At 39.0% G+C, this 17,969-nt stretch overlaps 1 protein-coding gene across 7 annotated transcripts in view; it reads right to left on the bottom strand.

Annotated features, from left to right (window-relative positions):
• The window catches only part of PPP1R13B (protein phosphatase 1 regulatory subunit 13B), an 81,999-nt gene that overhangs the window by 59,871 nt on the left and 4,159 nt on the right, over positions 1–17,969 (bottom strand). For 3 of the 7 annotated variants that reach the window (XM_030275071.4, XM_012574243.5, XM_030275069.4), the window contains exon 1: positions 9,166–9,544. The exons of 1 other annotated variant lie outside the window; for it this stretch is intronic. In XM_030275071.4, the coding sequence (XP_030130931.2) occupies positions 9,166–9,174 (9 nt within the window). In that variant the 5' untranslated portion in view covers positions 9,175–9,544. 3 more of the 7 variants (XM_072930461.1, XM_072930458.1, XM_072930460.1) reach the window with 3 other exon arrangements.

Genomic DNA, 17,969 nt, shown 5'->3' on the forward strand with positions numbered 1-17,969 from the left:
TGTTAATAAGTAACAATAAAATGACAGCTATACTGTAGTATTATGTAGACCAAAAAAACTATTCAGAAGAAGGACTGAAAAGATTTCCAAGTGGCATGGGCTAGAACAGACTCAAATCTATGTGATATGGTTTCAAAATAATTGCATTGAACCTGACATGATTTAGAAGTGTAAAGGAGGTCAAGCATTACAGATATTTTTTCCACAATCAGAAGTATGTGATTCAGACTTGCAGCTAAAATTGACTGAAACTTAGACGACTTGGGACAATAAAACAGTACATTAGGAAATTAAGCATCAGGCATGCTGAGACATTCAGAGCTGCATGCAGAGATGAAGCTGCACACAGGGAAGAGTTTCACAGTTTATTTTTACAAGACACTGTTTCAAGAACTCAGTTATCTCCCAAAACATACCTACAGTCCAACTGTTTGGTGCCTGAATAGTAATTAACCTGTTCACTAGTCTGAAAAATCATTCAAAATTTCAATTCCAAGAACTTGAATTTTAAACACACAGCAGTGAAATCTAACCCCTTCTCTGTGGATAGATCTGAATAGCAACTTTAACACTAAGAACCAAGTTTGACTAATTTGACATATATATTTGAATAAGTTAGGTATCTAACATACCCATCTAGTATAAAAATTATCTTGTAGGATTTGTAAGCAATGACTTCATAGATGCTTTCTCAGATGCCCAAACAAGTTAGTTAAGCTGTCAGTGGGTAACAGTTTCAGTCAAATAACCACTGGTTGAGCCACTTAAACTTGTTAGGGATACTAGTTTCCTATGCTGTCCATTCTACCACATAGTTTATGCTCTATCACATTATTCTCTCTATGAAACACTATCAGCCTGCCAACCATTTTACAGACATCAATTATACCATAACAATGTGAAAATATTCTCCTTACATTTTATCTTTTCAAAGGAAGTGACTGAGATATCAGTAACATTTATTAAAGACATATTATGACAATGTTTGGTATTTAAGTAATTTGAAAACCCTTCTGTCTAGGTAGAATTAATTCAGGACAGATTTTGACCGTCACCCTGGTTAAGATTTCAGAAAATACTCAGATGCACTTTCTAAAGCATGTTTCTTTATAAAATAGTAAGCATGGGGGGAGGAGGAGGATATAAGAAAAAAAGTTGAATTATGTTGAAAATACCATTAGTATGTTGAAAGTATAATCTGCAGAGCAGCAGAAAGAGTACCAACAGTTGCAGCACTGTCTCGAAACATAAATTAGACAAATTGCATCAGGAAACAGGATTAGGAAAAGGATTTTCTCATGCAAAAATGCATTCAAAGTATGTCTTCTCAACTTAAACTGTACCTGTTACTATAAACTAAGACTTTACCTAGCATCCTAGATAAAAAAAAAATTATGCAGGTAAGCCTGTACTTAATGGCTGTGGTAACCTTGCCAGTCTCAAAGCACTCTGTTTCTTTCCCTTTAAACACCAGAGAGCAACGCAGGCAAGACTTTTCTCCACATGTTAATGCATCTCTGTCTACTTTTTTCATCTAATACAGAAACTCTCAACAGTTCTCAGCTATTCACCTTACTAGGTCTGGTCAGACACATTCTGGATTCAAGGAGAACAAGGCTTACTGGTCTCCCAGTGTCCAACTGGCTCCCAAGAGATTAGAACATAGAATTAATTCAGATGCGAGCCAATGCATTGTGCTTATGAGCATGGGATTTGGGACTGGAGACACTCTCCTAGATTAGCTGGCAGAGACCTTAAATATTCACTGTTTACTTGTTCTGACTTCAGAGAGCAGGGAAGTTATGTTCTTTGCCATTCTTGGACATAGATCTAGATGCTTTTGGTATGAATCCATCTCCCCATCCATATTCATTCACCACCATAGAGTCATTTCAGGCTACAAGATCCAAACCTAAACTGATAAAACTGATAACATCCTTCCTGCAATCTACACACTTCTGCCCTTTCTTGTATTGGTTCCAGTGCTTATCTGACCCTGCACTGAGTCAGTTTCAGTGTGCTCAGATGGTAGAGAAGTATCCTGGGGGAAAAAGAAGAAACAAAGGAATAAATTTTTTAAAAAAGTAATGGCAAACAACTTCCTGCTGAGTTTGCAAACAGCTCAGCACAGAAACAGATAAATACCAGAGAGAGCCAACACAAGGGAAGGGGCAGCAGGGATGCAGGACTTCAGCAACCCCTGCAGTTACATCCATTTCACCTACACAAAACTGAAGCCTCACTTTCTTCCCCCATTCTCAATTTATAAACAAATGTTTAATCATGAGAAAACTGAAATCCTTTTGTCAAACAGACATAAGGATACATGGGTTAAATACAGCGTCTGCAACATATGCAAGTTTAGATGAGATTGCTTCCTGCTGGAGTTGGAATTCTTAAATAAAATATTTTATAGCTACTCTTCACACATAAATAGAATTCTGCTGCTAAGCAAAGCAGTGAACTGGAAACTAAAAAATCTTAATTGTACTTCCACTAGCAAAGAACTAGGCTAGAATACACTATGAATCTAAGGAAATAATGGGCAGAAATCAGAAGGAATGCAATACTGCAACATGAGGGGTGGGAAATGATGATAGACTAGCAACTGCCAGTTAAGTTTTACTGGTTTTCCATTTCTTTTGTGTCCCAACTTTATATTTGTTTCTCAAGATTTCCTCAAAGACCACATATTTTACCAAAAACACAATATCCCTTACTTTTTCCCATTTCAGAGAAAATATAAAGTGTTACTGGGTGTGCAATAAAGATGTGGAAACTGGTGAAACCATAATTTATCTCTGAAGTAACAACGTTACTGCACTGCAGAGACTTCAGTTTCACCTCACTGCTCTAATCACCTGTTCAAAATACATTGCCTGGGGTAGAGCTCCAGAATAAACTAAACTGAATAAACAAAAATACTTGAAAAGAGAGATTCCACTTGCCCATCGCCTCCTCTGTTATCAATCTTAGCCAAGCAGTCTGCTCCCTCCTGTACCAACATGGACAAGACAAGAGTCAATGCGGTACACGTGCGAGTACACACTTACATACACACACACACACACACACACACATACACACACACACACACGTGTACATAAATCTCTTCAGTGTTCTTTGGACACAGCTATTGTTACATTTTTAGTGAGCTGGGTTTACTGAGACAAGCAGTGCAGTCCATTCACAGCCAATGGTGGGAATGGGCAGCAAGAAGAGGAAGCAGCCTCTTCCAGAGCTGCAGGAAATGGTTAACCCAGCTCATCCCTATTGTGAAACCTCAGCCCAGAAAGGAATTCAGCTGCTCCGACATCCTACTGCACCACAGTGATAAACCTGCTCTCCAGTACAGCACATGTACTTGTTCCCAAGCACAAGCTAAGAAAAATAACAGGGCGACCTAAAACCCAGGTAAAGTGACTAAAATCTGAAGTTCAAAACATTTTTTGTTCCTCCACTAAGCAGTTTGTATTCTTGCTGGTCCTTTGAGTTATTACAGAATTTATGCTTTGTCCTCCAGGTACCATTGTTGCCTTTGACACACAAATCTGCTTCTGAAGGATGGTGTCTATTACTGTACAATATAATTCTATTATTGTCTGTCATAAAAAAATGGCTTCCAGAACCTCAAAACATTGAGCAAACTCCACTGATAAATTGCCTAACACATTCAAGATTATTACATGCTTTCAAGTTTAATAGATGATAATGGCAGATTTCCAAACTCTCAGAAAAATGTACCATCCTGAAGTGTTAAAATTTGTATCTTAGAATATTTGTTTACTTAAAAATCTTACCACAATTTAAGAACAAATGAGACACCAGATTCAAGGCTGAAAGAAAAACTGTTCAAAAATGCAGAAAGATTTCAAAGATATTTTGGAACACCTAATAATATAATTTTTCAATTTAAGAAAAAGAATTTAAAATCTCCTTTTGTGGGGGTCTGATACAAACCCAAGAATGAACTTCCTATATTGCAGGCTAGCACATTCATTTAAGAGGTTAAGTATTTTGAGCTAACTTGTGCTAGTAATTAATGTATGGTAATACTAAGCTTTTAATTTAGACAAACACATAAGACTTGTAAATTCCAACAGTGAGTCATGAGAGAAAGGGAGCAAGATGCCTTCCCCCCACCCCACTCCTCCCCCCTCACCCCAATCAGGCAATAATTTGTTTCCTTCTTCAAATCTCTGTTTTTATTTAAAAAATAAAAAAATAATTTTTTTATTTTTAAAGATGCCTATAGTTCACAAAGACAAAAAGAATTATCAAACTCACCCGGAAATTTAAGAAGATAATAAACATGAGCACTGATTTTAATACCAAGCATTAGACTTCAAATTCTTTACAAAAAAGCACTGCCTTTTTTCTGTCTTTGGGCAACTCTTGGCAAAATGGGGGCTGCTCCACAGCTGCATGGATCTAAATATAAATATGTGAATAAGCAAGGTTCTTTTTAAATAATGTATATTGAAATTTGGCTTTGTTAGAAAAATCAATCTGGTGGAATGGAATTTTGTTGTCAAACAAATAGTTATTTTCTTTGAAGTCTGCAATGGACAACAAAGTCATCTATGTTAACATATGAGAGAGCATCCTTTCCCTTAAAATTCTCATACATTTCAACAGACACAGCTAATAAATATATTTAAATATTATATTATCAGACTAGCATGTGTATAGTACATTTGTTGACATGGTGAAGCTGATGAACTTATTTTTACCACAGAACAGGCCATATTCTGTCAACCTAAAAAAATAGTGACATGATCCAAAAAAAACATGAAATGGCCTTTAAGCTTTGTTGCAATAAATAACTCCATTAATAATGGCTGATAAACATGCAAATTATTCTCTACAGTCAGTTCAGATTTATTCAGCAAACAAGGATATCAGTATTGCTGAGACCTATACAGTTCTGAATTAATCACAATATGTTTTATCTCCTTATCACTGAAAATTGCTCATATTAATATAATGAAAATTCATAATATTGATTTAAATGTATTAAAGTGACACATCTTCATCTACAATATTTAATTATATCAGTAGCAACCTTCCTATGGAAAGAGAACAGGGGACACTGATTTAAGAATATTTTGGTTTTAAATTATAAGCAACATAATAAACAATGCTCACTTTGGACTTTTTGGGAAATGTTTTAGACCGAACACAGGACAAGTACATTATCATTTTAAAACAAATGAAAAAAAAAATCCAACTACCGAACCAAACAACAAGAAATCCACCAAACCCCCCCACTTTTTCTTAATTCACCAGTTTAATTGAAAAATAACTCCTGCAGATATCTTTGCTTTGTATTTTATCAGTCATAGTATTCATCTTCATAGGTCAGGAGCTTCCATATAAATTCTCTAGTCTAACAAAACATACATTAGTTATGGGCATCTTCAGAGAAGACTTGCAGTGTCCCACAGAATTAACTAGAAAAAAAAAAATAAACCCACTAAACACTTCAAACTTTTCACTCCCTTCTGTGAAAACAACCATCACAACCACCTGATCCTACACACAGATGTGTCCAGCAACTCTAAGCCTCACACAAAGTCCCGTAAGGTTCCTCCCAGACACTTTCAAAAATGTCAATGACGGCTGCAACCTCACTGATATTCACGAGTTAAAGGCAAAACCAGAAAAGCTCTGCTAGGTGAACATGTAATACCAACTCTTCCTCCTGAAAGGTTCAATCCATCACAATTTCTCACACAGCACCCACCATCACCTGTCTTACCACGTTACTGACGGTATATGAACTCTACACAGTTCTTTAGTTTGGTGTTACCTCACATGCTGGGAAAGAATTATACCCAAAATTAAGGCAAAAAAAAAAGGAAAGTGTTACACACTTCTCCAACATATCAGTTTCTTATTGCACTGTATTTTGTTGTAAGCAGGAAAACCATGCTTCTCATAAGTGACTTTTTTCTTGTGCGCACCCTTTGTCCAAGAAAAATGCCAATACTTGACAAAAGAGGTAATTCTGGAGCTATCATGCAAGGAAAAAAAAAAAAAAAGCATTAATTGCATTTAAGGAAAAGCTTCCAACACTCTTTCAAACACAAACTCTACAATACCACAAAAAAAGTCTCTCCACTGGGGCAAATAGACAAAAATATATATATCTAGGTTCCTCCAATCAGGTTATAGATTTTTATGGCTGAAAAAGGAGCTTTATCCCCAATAATTTTGCAAATAAATGTAACTGTGGTTGTTTTAACCCAAAAGATTTCCTCTTTGAAGGGATACACATAGTTCTGTGTTTGCAGGCTTTATGCCAAGAATGCAAGAAAGACTAACCTTTACTTTTCAGTGAAAAAATACCCCTCTAATCAAGGCATTCTTATAGGAATACTTAGCAGAGGTGATATTCAGTGTAGCATCATGAGCTCATCATACACATAGTCCTTTTCTCCTGAAGGCAATGAAAGGGTTTAGAATTGATATATCTTTTCAGCAAAGCAAATGAAAAAAAAAACAACCCAGGTGAGAAAACTGTAGTCTAAATCATTAATTCTTCAAGCACAACTGTGTTCAGGACCAAGAACAGTTATTCTGTATTTTTCAGAACCAGAATAAGCAATATGAAAAAAGAAATTAACAAAATCCTTCTAAGCAAAGGATGGTGAAGAACAGAGTGGGAAGTATCCCACTCACAAAATAAACTAATTGATAAAAACCTCTGAGAAGTAACACTGTTCCCCATGTGAGGGGAGGGAAAAAAAAAATCACAACAGACAACAAAGGACAAAATCAGGGACTTCAGATACTACTTCACTCTTAAAAATGGTTGTACAAACGCCAAAAAAAATTATCCATGCAAAAGTGGCCCAAATCAATTACTACAAGTCTAATAAATGTGAATCTTAAGAAACAAAAAAAGTTTAACATGTAGTTTTAATTTGCTGACGCAAAACTATGGTGATAAACTGTTGTAAAAGTAGGTAAGTCTAGCAGTTATTAAAATCTCTCCTCTTGCTAGTTTATGCTTTTGCTAATTATATAAAAAAACTTAAAGCCCAAAATACCCACAAACAAAATCCCAACAGGGTTAGGGAAAAAAAAAAAAAAAAAAAAGCTTTCATGATTATGAAGTCAAGGAATTGTCTAAGGTAAAAAGTTAGATCACTAACTTTTCCATTCTCAGAATACAAAAAAAAAAGAGTAAAAACCTAAATCACTTGGTCCAGTTCTACAGCCATATGTTCACATTATTTGGCTAGTATATATTGATGAGTCCAGTAAATGGAGTTGCGTTTTTTCACCCTTGTAGTCTAGCTGGGATGAAAACCTGGAAGACTCAAGGCACTGTCATGAGTCCATTTAAATATACATATTTATTTAAATATACATATTCCTATCTGATAGACTGTCCATAACAGCATCTAAAATGGCTTTAGAAAAAAGAAATATTTATTATTTAGGACTTGGACTCAGTAGCAACACTACTACCCCTGTAGCAAGGTAATTTGTTTTTATTAAAATTCATCCATCAGTTAAAAATGCTTTGAAGTGTGTTTCAAAAACATAGTAAAAAGTCTGAATCTTCAACCACCTTTCAATAAATATAAACAACCACCACATCTGAACAAGCAATAAGGTAACACAAGACACTAGCAGAAACACTCAAATAGGTAAAAAGAAACTTTTGAAGAAGTCATTCCCTCTACTACCCAAGTTATTACGTTAACCTGAAACCCACGCATGGGTTAGTAATGGGAAACAAATACATTTGTTCTGACTTAGCATGTCATTGGCATGCTGGGTTTTCAATAGGAATTTCATGAATGTAAAGCATAACCCAAGCTGAGATGGAAGATGAAGGTGTCACCTTGTTTTTGTTTCTACATGCTAACATCCATCCAGAAGTTCATGGCACAAGCCTAACTCCATGAACTTTGTTGCTGGTTTTAACACGCCCAGTGCACTGCCATTCTCATCCGTGTCAATAGGGTATTCTGGCACCCAGCAGCTGGAAGTTAAAGCGCACATGATCTTAAAAAGGCTTGTCATAATACCTGGCTTTTAAACACGACCTGTACTCTTCAATCTGAAATTTTACACCCAGTTTGAGCTATTTATTTTCTCCTATCAGTCATGAAACAAATTTAGAGCAATAAAATCTTGTAAAAGATGTCTTTAATGTTCTGACAGAGAAACCTTCTGCTGCAGTGCTTCGGCTGCAAACACTGCAGAGGAACTGTAAATAAAAAGCTAATTTCTACTAGAATTAGAAAAAACATGGGAGATAGCCTCTTCTATTGGAGTACCTCATAAAGCCACATTTGAGATCAAATAGAGTTTGAAAGAAATCAGCAAAAGGAATGTGATTGTTTATTACTCCGTCCCAGAGGATCTTGTCATAAAACGAACAGTCATCAGGAACAACTATCTTCTGACCACTGCATCACCCCACAGCGACACGGGAGGGAAGCGGGGGGCAGGAAGCGGACAGGGATTCTGTCACAGAAGACAATCAAGGTTGTTTGCAGGAAAATGAAAGGGTTTGTCTTCGATAAATAAGCGACGGTTTCACAAAAGCGCTGACAGGAACTGAGGAGGGAGCCAGGCTGACACGGCGCTGCAGCCGGCGCTCGCTGAACCCGGCGGGAGGGCCGGAGCCGCCTGCCCCGGGACGGTTCAGCCCTTCCCGCACCCCGTCTGCGAGGGATCGGGGTTTGGGTGGAAAACCCCGAAACAAACAAACACACCGCCCGCACACCCACTCACCCAAACACAACGCACCCCCCACGCTTCACGGCGGGCCTCGCCGGCCGGCAGCGATCCGGAGGCGACCCCCGCGCTCCCCGCGTGAGGCGCCGCTCCGCCACAGCCCGGGGGTCGCGGCCCCCGACCTGTCACGGCCGGTGCAGCCCCCGCGGGCGGAGGGGCGGGGGCAGGTCGTGCCCCCCCACAGCCGGGGACGGCGGTGACCCGCGGCCCCATCCCCGGCGCGGAGCCCGCCGATGTCTCCGCAGCCCCGCAGTCCTCTGTCCCGGCTGGCCCGGGGATGACGGCGGCGCCGCGCACTCCATCCGCCGCCGGCAGCCCCGCAGGAAACGGCGAGGCGTCCCAGCGCCCGGCAGCGCGGCGCCAGGCCGGGGAGCGACGACGCGAACTCTCCCCGTTCTCACTCACCGGCATCATCTCCGCAGCCTTCTCTGCGCCGGGCCCGCTGAGCTGTGCCGGCCTCTCCCGCCGCCGCCGCCTCTCACCGCGGAGGACGCCGCGCTCGCCCTGGCGGCTGTGACAGGTGCCTCCCGCGCGCCTCGCTCCGCGCAGCGGGCGGAAGGAAGAGGCGAAGGCGGCGACGGCGGCCGGGCTCCCAACCCTCTTCCTCCTCCTCCGGAGCGCGGCCGCCTCTCCCGCCTCCCTCCCCGGGCGCTTCCTGCTCTGCTATACTGTGCTGTGCTCTGCCCTGCTCTGCTCCGCTCCGCCCGCGCCGCCCCGCCACGGGTTAACCCCCGCCACCGCCTCCCTGCCGGGGCGGGGCCGCGCTGCGGGCCCGCACGTGACCGCGGGGCCGGGCCGGGAATGCGGGACCGGCACCCGCGCCCGCCTCCCGTCCCCGCCGAGACCCTCTCGCTCCGGCAGCGCCGTGCCGAGCGTGAGGCTTGCCACGCCGGTCCTCCCCCGCCCGGCCTCCTCCTCCTCCCGGCGCTCTGCCGCCCTGCCCCCGAGCCGGGCCCCGGCGGGCACCGCCTCCTCTGGGCGGGCTGCCCGCGGCCCAGCGGCCCCGGGCCCGGGCGGTGGCGGCAGGGGCTGCGGCCCCGGGCGCTCTCTGCCCCCGGAATGCGGGGAATGCGGGGCGGCTCCGCCCGGCCCGGCCCCACCGCTGGGGCTGCCCGCAGCCCGCTGGGCGGTGACACGGGGGCCGGTGGTCTCCCGTGCCTCTGAGCTGAGGTCGCCTCCCGAAAGCTTGTCCTGGTCGGAAACACACCTTGGATAGAGTCATGCCTAGCGTCACCTCCCTTCCACCGTCCCTTCCTTGTGAAATCTGGTGTACAAAACTCTGCTTAGCAGCAGGAGGGGAAAGTATTTTTGTCCTGATGTCAGACTCATGAGATCTGGTCTCATGTTTGAAACTAAGGTTCAGTTTCCTTCATTTTCTAGTCTCTCATTCTGTAGAGTTACAACAGCAAAATGAAGCTTAACAGCTTGGAAGAAGCCAAGCTCATCTAGAAGTCAAAACATCACCATATGTTAGTACTGCAACACATGCGATGTAGACAAATTTCATATTGCTGTGAGTCTTAAATCCTAATCTACAGCATACATGGACCTACCCAGTGCTTCAACTGTTTCTGAAAAATGGCTGGTTTCCAGTCTTTGTTAATTTATTTGCAGAACACCGTGACAGATCTCAGCTAGGAGCAGGAAAAAAAAGTTAACTTGTCAAGTTTTTGAGGAGCTTAGATAACGTTTGTGTAAGTCTTTGAGGGTAAGTGGTAATAGCATAATAATCTCAATGTATGAGCCTGTATGGTAAACCAAACCTATTCATGTAGGACTCTGTAACAGATAATTGTGTCAATTATCCTAATATATACATGCTTAAGATTTCACTGTGTATCCTTCTCAGTGCATTTGCAGGCTCTGGTGTCAGCTTTTTGATAGGTCAAAGACTCTGCCTCTTTTACTAATAGTAAAATAGTCCTACAAGGAAAATCTATTAGCATCAAAAGATAGTACTTTCCCAGTTTAACGTTATTTTGCAAGCACCAGTTGGAGTGCTACTTGCTGGCAATCATACTAATACCATCCTCAGGTTCTTGGAGACTGAGATTCCACCTCACACACAGAGCTTTACAAATAGGTTACTCAAACCCCATATAGAACTCCAAGATCTACCCAGAAGAGTATTAACCCTGCAACTAAGCTGGCTTGAATAAAACAGACTCTAAAATGCTCATAGTCATCTATCTTAAAAAAAGGGGGGGAAGTGATTTATCTTCATCAAGTTAATATTGAATTTTAATCAGCAAAATAATAGGAGTGAATAGAAATTTACTTGTCTTCTCACTTCTTACAGTAATTCTGATTTTAAAATTAAAAATTCTAAAATTCTAACACTGAGAGATTTGTGCACCTTTTGTCATGCTTATTCTATAAAAAGTTAGTTTTTCTCATTGACTAGGTTAATTTTCATTGCCAGCAATTTTTAAGCAATGGTGTATATTTTTTTTTTCCAGGTATACTTACTTGATCGCTGACATTTCCCTGCATTAATGAATAATAATAAAAAATAAAATACTGTAAATCTTATCCCACTATTACTTTTCCACTACAAGAACAGGAATACCTACAAAGTGAAAAGTGGGAGAATATGATATAGACAACTGCTGGGGATGCAGACACTCCTTCATGCAACTCCTCTGTTGGAATAATGGCCTGTAGTATAAAAGTTTGTCATTGTGTTGCTTTTGGCAGATGAAGGTTCAGCCAGTGCAGCAGCCAGACAGACTGGATACTGAGGGCTAGGAGGAAATGTCTTCAAAAGGTAGAGTAAGTACTTTATATGCAAGTGTGCTCCTACTTCTATTTCTGCTTCCCTTGAAAACATCACTTGTCTCAATTCTTTCCATCTTCATTTTTCTATAGAAATATGGAAAGAAAAATAATATTGACCAATATTTACCAAGTATAATACTTAAGATTCTACCTGCAGCATGGGAAATTATTTATCACTTCTCCCACAGAAAAAATCTTTTTGGGAACCACTCTCTTAGCAGTCAAGAGACAAAGCAGCCTTTGTAAAATTTTCTGATTCCAACTTGTAACCAGAAATCTGTTTACTGTGAGCAGAAAAACTGTCACTTATAATAAAGTAGCTTTTTCCCCCCCATTGTGCATGCATTTCCATACCAAATGATAGTTTCGTAGAAATTATGGTGCTTGGCCCAAGGGGCCAGTGATATCTACAACTCAGTTGCCTTTCTTGGATAAATGAGGTTGCATGAAAGCAGCCAGGATTTGGGGAATGCCTAAGAAGATAAGGGAAGAAAATTTGGTTACGGAAGCAGATAAAACCAGAGGTATTAAACCCAAATTATTTCCTTCCAAATCCACTTCCTTTGTTAAAGGTGTTCTAATTTTGTTGACCTCTTTTTAAAGGAAAGGGTTTGTGCTGATTTGTTGGTGTAAATATTAAAACATGTTATACAAGTATATTTTATTCTCCTCTTGGTTCTTAAAAAACCTCAGCAATTCTATTTAACTTTACAAATTGAAGAATTACTGCTTATTGGTTATGGTATGGTGAAGAAGTCGTGTTTACCTAGAAACTGAAATTTGATTTAAATGCATAAACTTTCATTTAGTGTTTTGCTAAAACATTTGGCACTTATGGGTACATAGAAAAAAATGACCAAAACCTGGTGTGCTCTTATCCTAGGCTTACTGGAAAAAGGGGTTTTAACTTCTGTTAATAAATTGCCAGGCCTCTTATTTGATCATTATTTTTCTTAGGATAAGCAGAAATTCCCAAAGATAAAGGTGGCAGAATAATAAAATTTTCAGGAGCACTCCTGTAGAAATTCTGAATGCTACTTGTGTTTTCTAAGTATATTCTAGCAGGATTTTCAAATGTAGATGTTTTTAAAATTTTAAAAACTAATATGTCTGAATCTCTCCTACTTCTTTTCTCTGCATAGACAAAAGGAGGAAAATGAGCTTTCCTACCTTTTGAGATCCAAGTGTTCTCCAGTTTTGCATTCATTTGTTAAGATGCTTTTCCAGAGCATAGGAAAATGTTTTCACGCTTTGGAGGTGTCACAGGAAAGTAATTTTGAATTAATGTAACACTTTTTTCTTTGCATGTGGTATTATTTTAAATAACAGATACTGCTATTTATAGCCAGCAACAGTGTCAGAGGTCAAACATTTAGGGTGGGATCCATCTGATCACACTTTACTAAGGTAGGAGTTAGGTGTGTCATTTCAATCACTCATTTAGGCTGCTCCTACAGATAAACCTGGATGGGGAGGGGAGAGAGGCAGTTCTGCAGGTAATTCATTCACGTTGAGATACTCATCCCACTATCTAAATCTCTTGGTCTTTGAAGGTGCCTATCTCTGTATTGATTTAGGATGGAGCCTGGATGACTAGCTCTGACTGGGGAGACTTTTGGATGGCTACAGTTCAGATGGGTTCACTCATAACTGGCAGAATAAAATCTCTAGAAGTGAGTATGGGTAGGAGCACTAGGGTTTTTTTGCATGTATTTAAAGGAAATGATGTCTCTTTACTAAATGAGTAAGTGGATTGCTTTATTACAGAATACAACTCTCCTTTCAAAAATTGTATTTTACATTTGCTATAATGCAGGAGGAACTCACTCGGAGTAGGTAGGCAATTTAAGAAGCTGAATGACAGAAGTACTTCTAACTTGCCAGGCAGTTCTGGGGTTGCTACACTGCAGTGCTGTGTAACAGATGATACAAACAAAAAGACTGACTGTTTCATGGGGAGTTCCACAGCAGGAGCCTGAAATCTTTACTGAAATACAGTGTTAAGTAAAAATGTGTATGTAAAAGAAAGATATATTAATTTGTTACTGTGGCCTTAAGTAGCCTTTCATTTCAGAATCACGCTGACAGTTCCTAAGGCTGCAGCAGTACCGTGTTCCTACTCAACAACAACCATATGCTGCCATGCTTGAATTCACATACAGCCAAGGCATTTCAAACCCCACCAAACCTGTTCAGAGATAAATAAACTACAAATAACAACTTAAAGGAAACACTTTGATGTCTGTTTGGTATACAGTACTTAAGACACGTGAACAGGAGAAAGATACTTTTTCATCACTGCCTTGTAATATTCTAAGGTAATGTATGCTGGACTAGGTGACTCATGATCTGAAGTTTCCTTAGCCCAGGACTTGGTGCATCATTCTGAGAAGTGTAACAATTAAAGCAGGAGCGAAGCATTGTGTCTGTAGCATAGCTGTGTGCACTTCATGGGATTTGAGTGTTTGGTATGTCATGTGTTCCAGCCCTGCATTTGGTGGATTAGAGGTAATTTCTTTAAACAATAACAGAAATTGTATACTTAATCCAATACACATGATGCAAAAGCACGTACTCAGTGGAAAATGCTGTGGTCTCATTGGGACTGTGCTGCTGTCCATTCTCATAAAATTATTGCACTAAAGGTATTGGTTTATATTGTAGCTACAGAAGACACAGTACTGTAAGATGACATGCCACCATCTTTATAGATGGAAAATCTTGTTCTGCTCCTCTGTAATTTATAACAAGGAAGCCATGAACCATATGCAAAGAGGTGGAGAAAACAAAAACTGCAATGTTCTAGGAGATTTCTCTCTGCTTGTGCTTTTAGGTTTTATAGCCATTTGAGCTCTCAGGATGTTTCTTTATAAAAATCCTTTTTCTTGAAATTTTCAACATGCCCATGATGAGTGCAAGTATCTGAGATGAGCCAGATGATGGGTCATTAGTTGAAACATTAATTAGGGACAGTCAATCCTTCACTCTTTACTCCTGCTTTATTTATGTGCTATTGTGTTTTGGGTGTACCACTTGGTTAATGTGAAGGGAAAATGATGGCCCACGTTTTAAGGTTGAGCCCAGCTTTTTAATTTGTTACCGTAAGACTAAAATTGTTCTCACATATCTCTTCTATGACTTAGTTAAGTGTTATTTACACTTAAAAAAAACCACTTAAGTGTTTTTTACGGTTTCTGTGTAAAAAATAATTTCTCTTTCAGCTAAAAGGTTAATGCAGAATTCTGTGATACGTTATCAGTTTTCTCCTCATGCTGCAAAAATTTTGGGCTTTTAGTCTTCAACTTTTCTATTAACCACATCATTCCTTTGTTTTAGATTGCCAGCTACTTATTTAATATAAATTGAAACCAACTTCCTTTCTTTTCTTATGTTTACTGCTGTATCAGATGCAGGTTTGTTTTCATACTATATTTGTATTACTGCAATATTCAAATCCAATAATTCCTAATTTGAAATGTGCATCTCCTACTAGAATTTGTCCATTTCTTAGTTACCTTTCTTGAGGTAAACAGACCTAGTAAGAACTAACATGAAGGGAGTATCATGTAATGAAGCTGCTGCTTCCTGCTGTTGAACCTGGTCATGGGTGAACTTGGACTGCAGCTTGAAGGGCAGATTGGGAAAGTCCTCTGCTCAATTCTGAAGTTTGTACTGAAAGATATTTTCTAGCAATTACTGACAAAGTGATGTGCAAAGGAGTCTTAGAGAGGAAAACATGCCTCTGAGCAGAAGAATGCTCATGCAGAATAGGAGAAAAAAAATTATAAACCAAATTAAATATGTATTAAAAAAACTTCTCTGTTTCTACCTAGTATTTAAACAACTATATTATTAAGACTACACAACTGGAAATAACATTCTTTACCTTTTTTTTGATAAATTTTACAGATTAGAATATACAAGTTAAGTCTCTTAAGAGACTAGGAGTATAAATCTGTTAAATAAAACCATTGCAACAGGTTCTGATTTAACATGCATCTCTATGGAAAACATTTCTGCACTCTCTCACATATGTATCTATATAGATAGAGATACATGTGTGTGTGTGTATATATATATATATATATATATATATATATATATATAAACACCACCTTCAATTACCATTTTTTCAGCTTTTTGATTACCAAAAATTGGCAGAGCACAGCTGTCTTCTATACAGGTATATACAATTTATTGCGAATCTGAGTATTTCAGTCACAAACACTATTTTAGTAGTGCATTTTAAAAGAAGAACATCTGCACGCAAGTAATCTGACCAGCAGATGTAACCTAACATTTGCAATTATGATTTTTGCATGCTATGAAAAGAATGGGTTTGTGCCTTATTGATGCTTAAAGTTCATCCCTTCTGTTTCTGTAAATATTCCTTTTCCACTTAAAGCAACAATATTCTAGTCCAGGGAACATTCATGAGACAAGTTGATTCTGTTTTCAAGTGCCCTGTTTTGTAATCTTCCAGAAATACATTTCAGAATTATTATTTTTTTAACTACTGTGATGCTACAATAAAGTTTACTACAGTCCTTAGCTGCATAAACAGAAGAATGTCAACAGTAGAAGCAGATGAATTGTGTAGGGCATTGATGGAACCTTATTGAAAATATTCAGTGAAAAGCTCCTGAAATAGTGACAGAAGAAAATGTATCACTGATATATGTTTAGAATCTATTTTAGGTTGACTTATTCAAAGAAGATACCATAATATGCAGCTGAACCTGAGAATATTTAGAAGGCTGGAAAGGAGTGTGTTCATCACGGAGGAGTACACCCAATAATAACCTACTTGCTGGGGGATGGTTAGATACTACTTTAAAGTTTGTCTACTGTTTATGTCTCAAATTCAAAACCAGTATTTCTATTCTGTAGAAAGGTACAAGGTACTATAATCTTTTTTTCTATTTCTTCCATTTTCCTATGAGAAACATTCTTTTTCCTTGCCTTCTGCCTTTCTTCCTTCTAGAAAGGTCTATGTTTAATGTACTAGCCTTAATTTAAAAAGAGGTGTGATAGTTAGTATTAATAAAAATACATAATCTGAAAGTAAAGTAAAAATATTTTTTGCAAGATTAATTTTCTAGTTGCATTACTCCAAAAGAATTACTTAAAGTATGCTGAACAGTATTATGTCTTGGCGTTTACTTAAACCAAGAGTCAGGTCCTTTGTTAAAGCTGGTATGACTCAAATTCTTAGCTTACTGAAAGAAATGCAGAATTTAAATTTTAGCCAATTATTTTACAGAAGTGTCTAGAGATCCTGAGACCAGAAACATTTTCTTTTCAATCTGTATGTGATATGTGGAATACAACATCAGGGGTATAAGGAGGAAATTGTAATGTCAGGTTTAAGAGAATTTAAGCTAGACTATTTCTCTGTACAACTGCACTAAATTAAAAGGTATACCTGAAACATCATGAGTATGGAGTCAATAATAATGCTGAAAAAAGCATAGCTTGAGACATATATATATGTACAAAATAAACAATAGAGCTAATTATAAAAGTGGAAATGCTTTTGGTTAGACGTCCCCTAAAGGGGAGATAGGTCCCTGTATTCTTGGTCCTCTATCAAATGCCTGTTCACATTCTAGTCCACTGATAAATCCCTCCTTTTTCCTCCCATAATACTCTGCTTCTTTTCAGTTTAGATGTTGCCAGTTTGCTTGTTTACATAGCATTCCATATGAAATACCTCATAACAGTTTCTACTTCATACCTAAAGAATTCCCCTCTAATTGAAACAATTCTTAATATTATCAAAAGCATGCTAAACACAACAGGTTAAAACAAGAAATGAAGACTACAACTAATACTGCAGAAAAAAAATCTGTGTAGGCAGCAGTCACCACAGATGGGATTCATTCAGTATACAGCTCTTAGTTCTACCACCCACATAATCCCCATTATCATTTCCTACCAAACACACTTCATTACCTCTGAAGAAATCTCTATTGTCTCTCCCAGCAGATCACTGAAGGAACTGTCATGATATGGATATAAAAGTTAAAGGTCATATCAATTAAAAACCATTCCCTTACAATCCTTTAGAAGGTCATAATAATTCAGAATATTTTCATTTGATGACAACCAGTAATATAATCTGATGAACCACTACCAATTTTATCCTTTGTAAGTAGAAGCATTCTTCCTGCTAGTACCGAGCATTAGGATATCATCATCCAGTGGTTCACCCTGTTCCCTATTTGTTTGTCCATTTGTCCCAATTAATTAAGTGATAGTATAAACTTGAGAAAGCAATGTGCAGTCCCAGAGGAAGGAAGCAATGCTCTGCCTTTGCCGGAGCACAAGCTGTCATTCCTGATTTCTGTTCAGGGTGGAGTTGTGCATTCTTTTTACTGCTCCAACTGTTGACACTGATGATAGTTCTTCCTGGAGAGACAGTGCTTTGA

The sequence above is a fragment of the Taeniopygia guttata genome, chromosome 5 (genome assembly GCF_048771995.1).
Source record: "Taeniopygia guttata chromosome 5, bTaeGut7.mat, whole genome shotgun sequence".
In the NCBI taxonomy this organism is placed as follows: Eukaryota; Metazoa; Chordata; class Aves; order Passeriformes; family Estrildidae; genus Taeniopygia; species Taeniopygia guttata.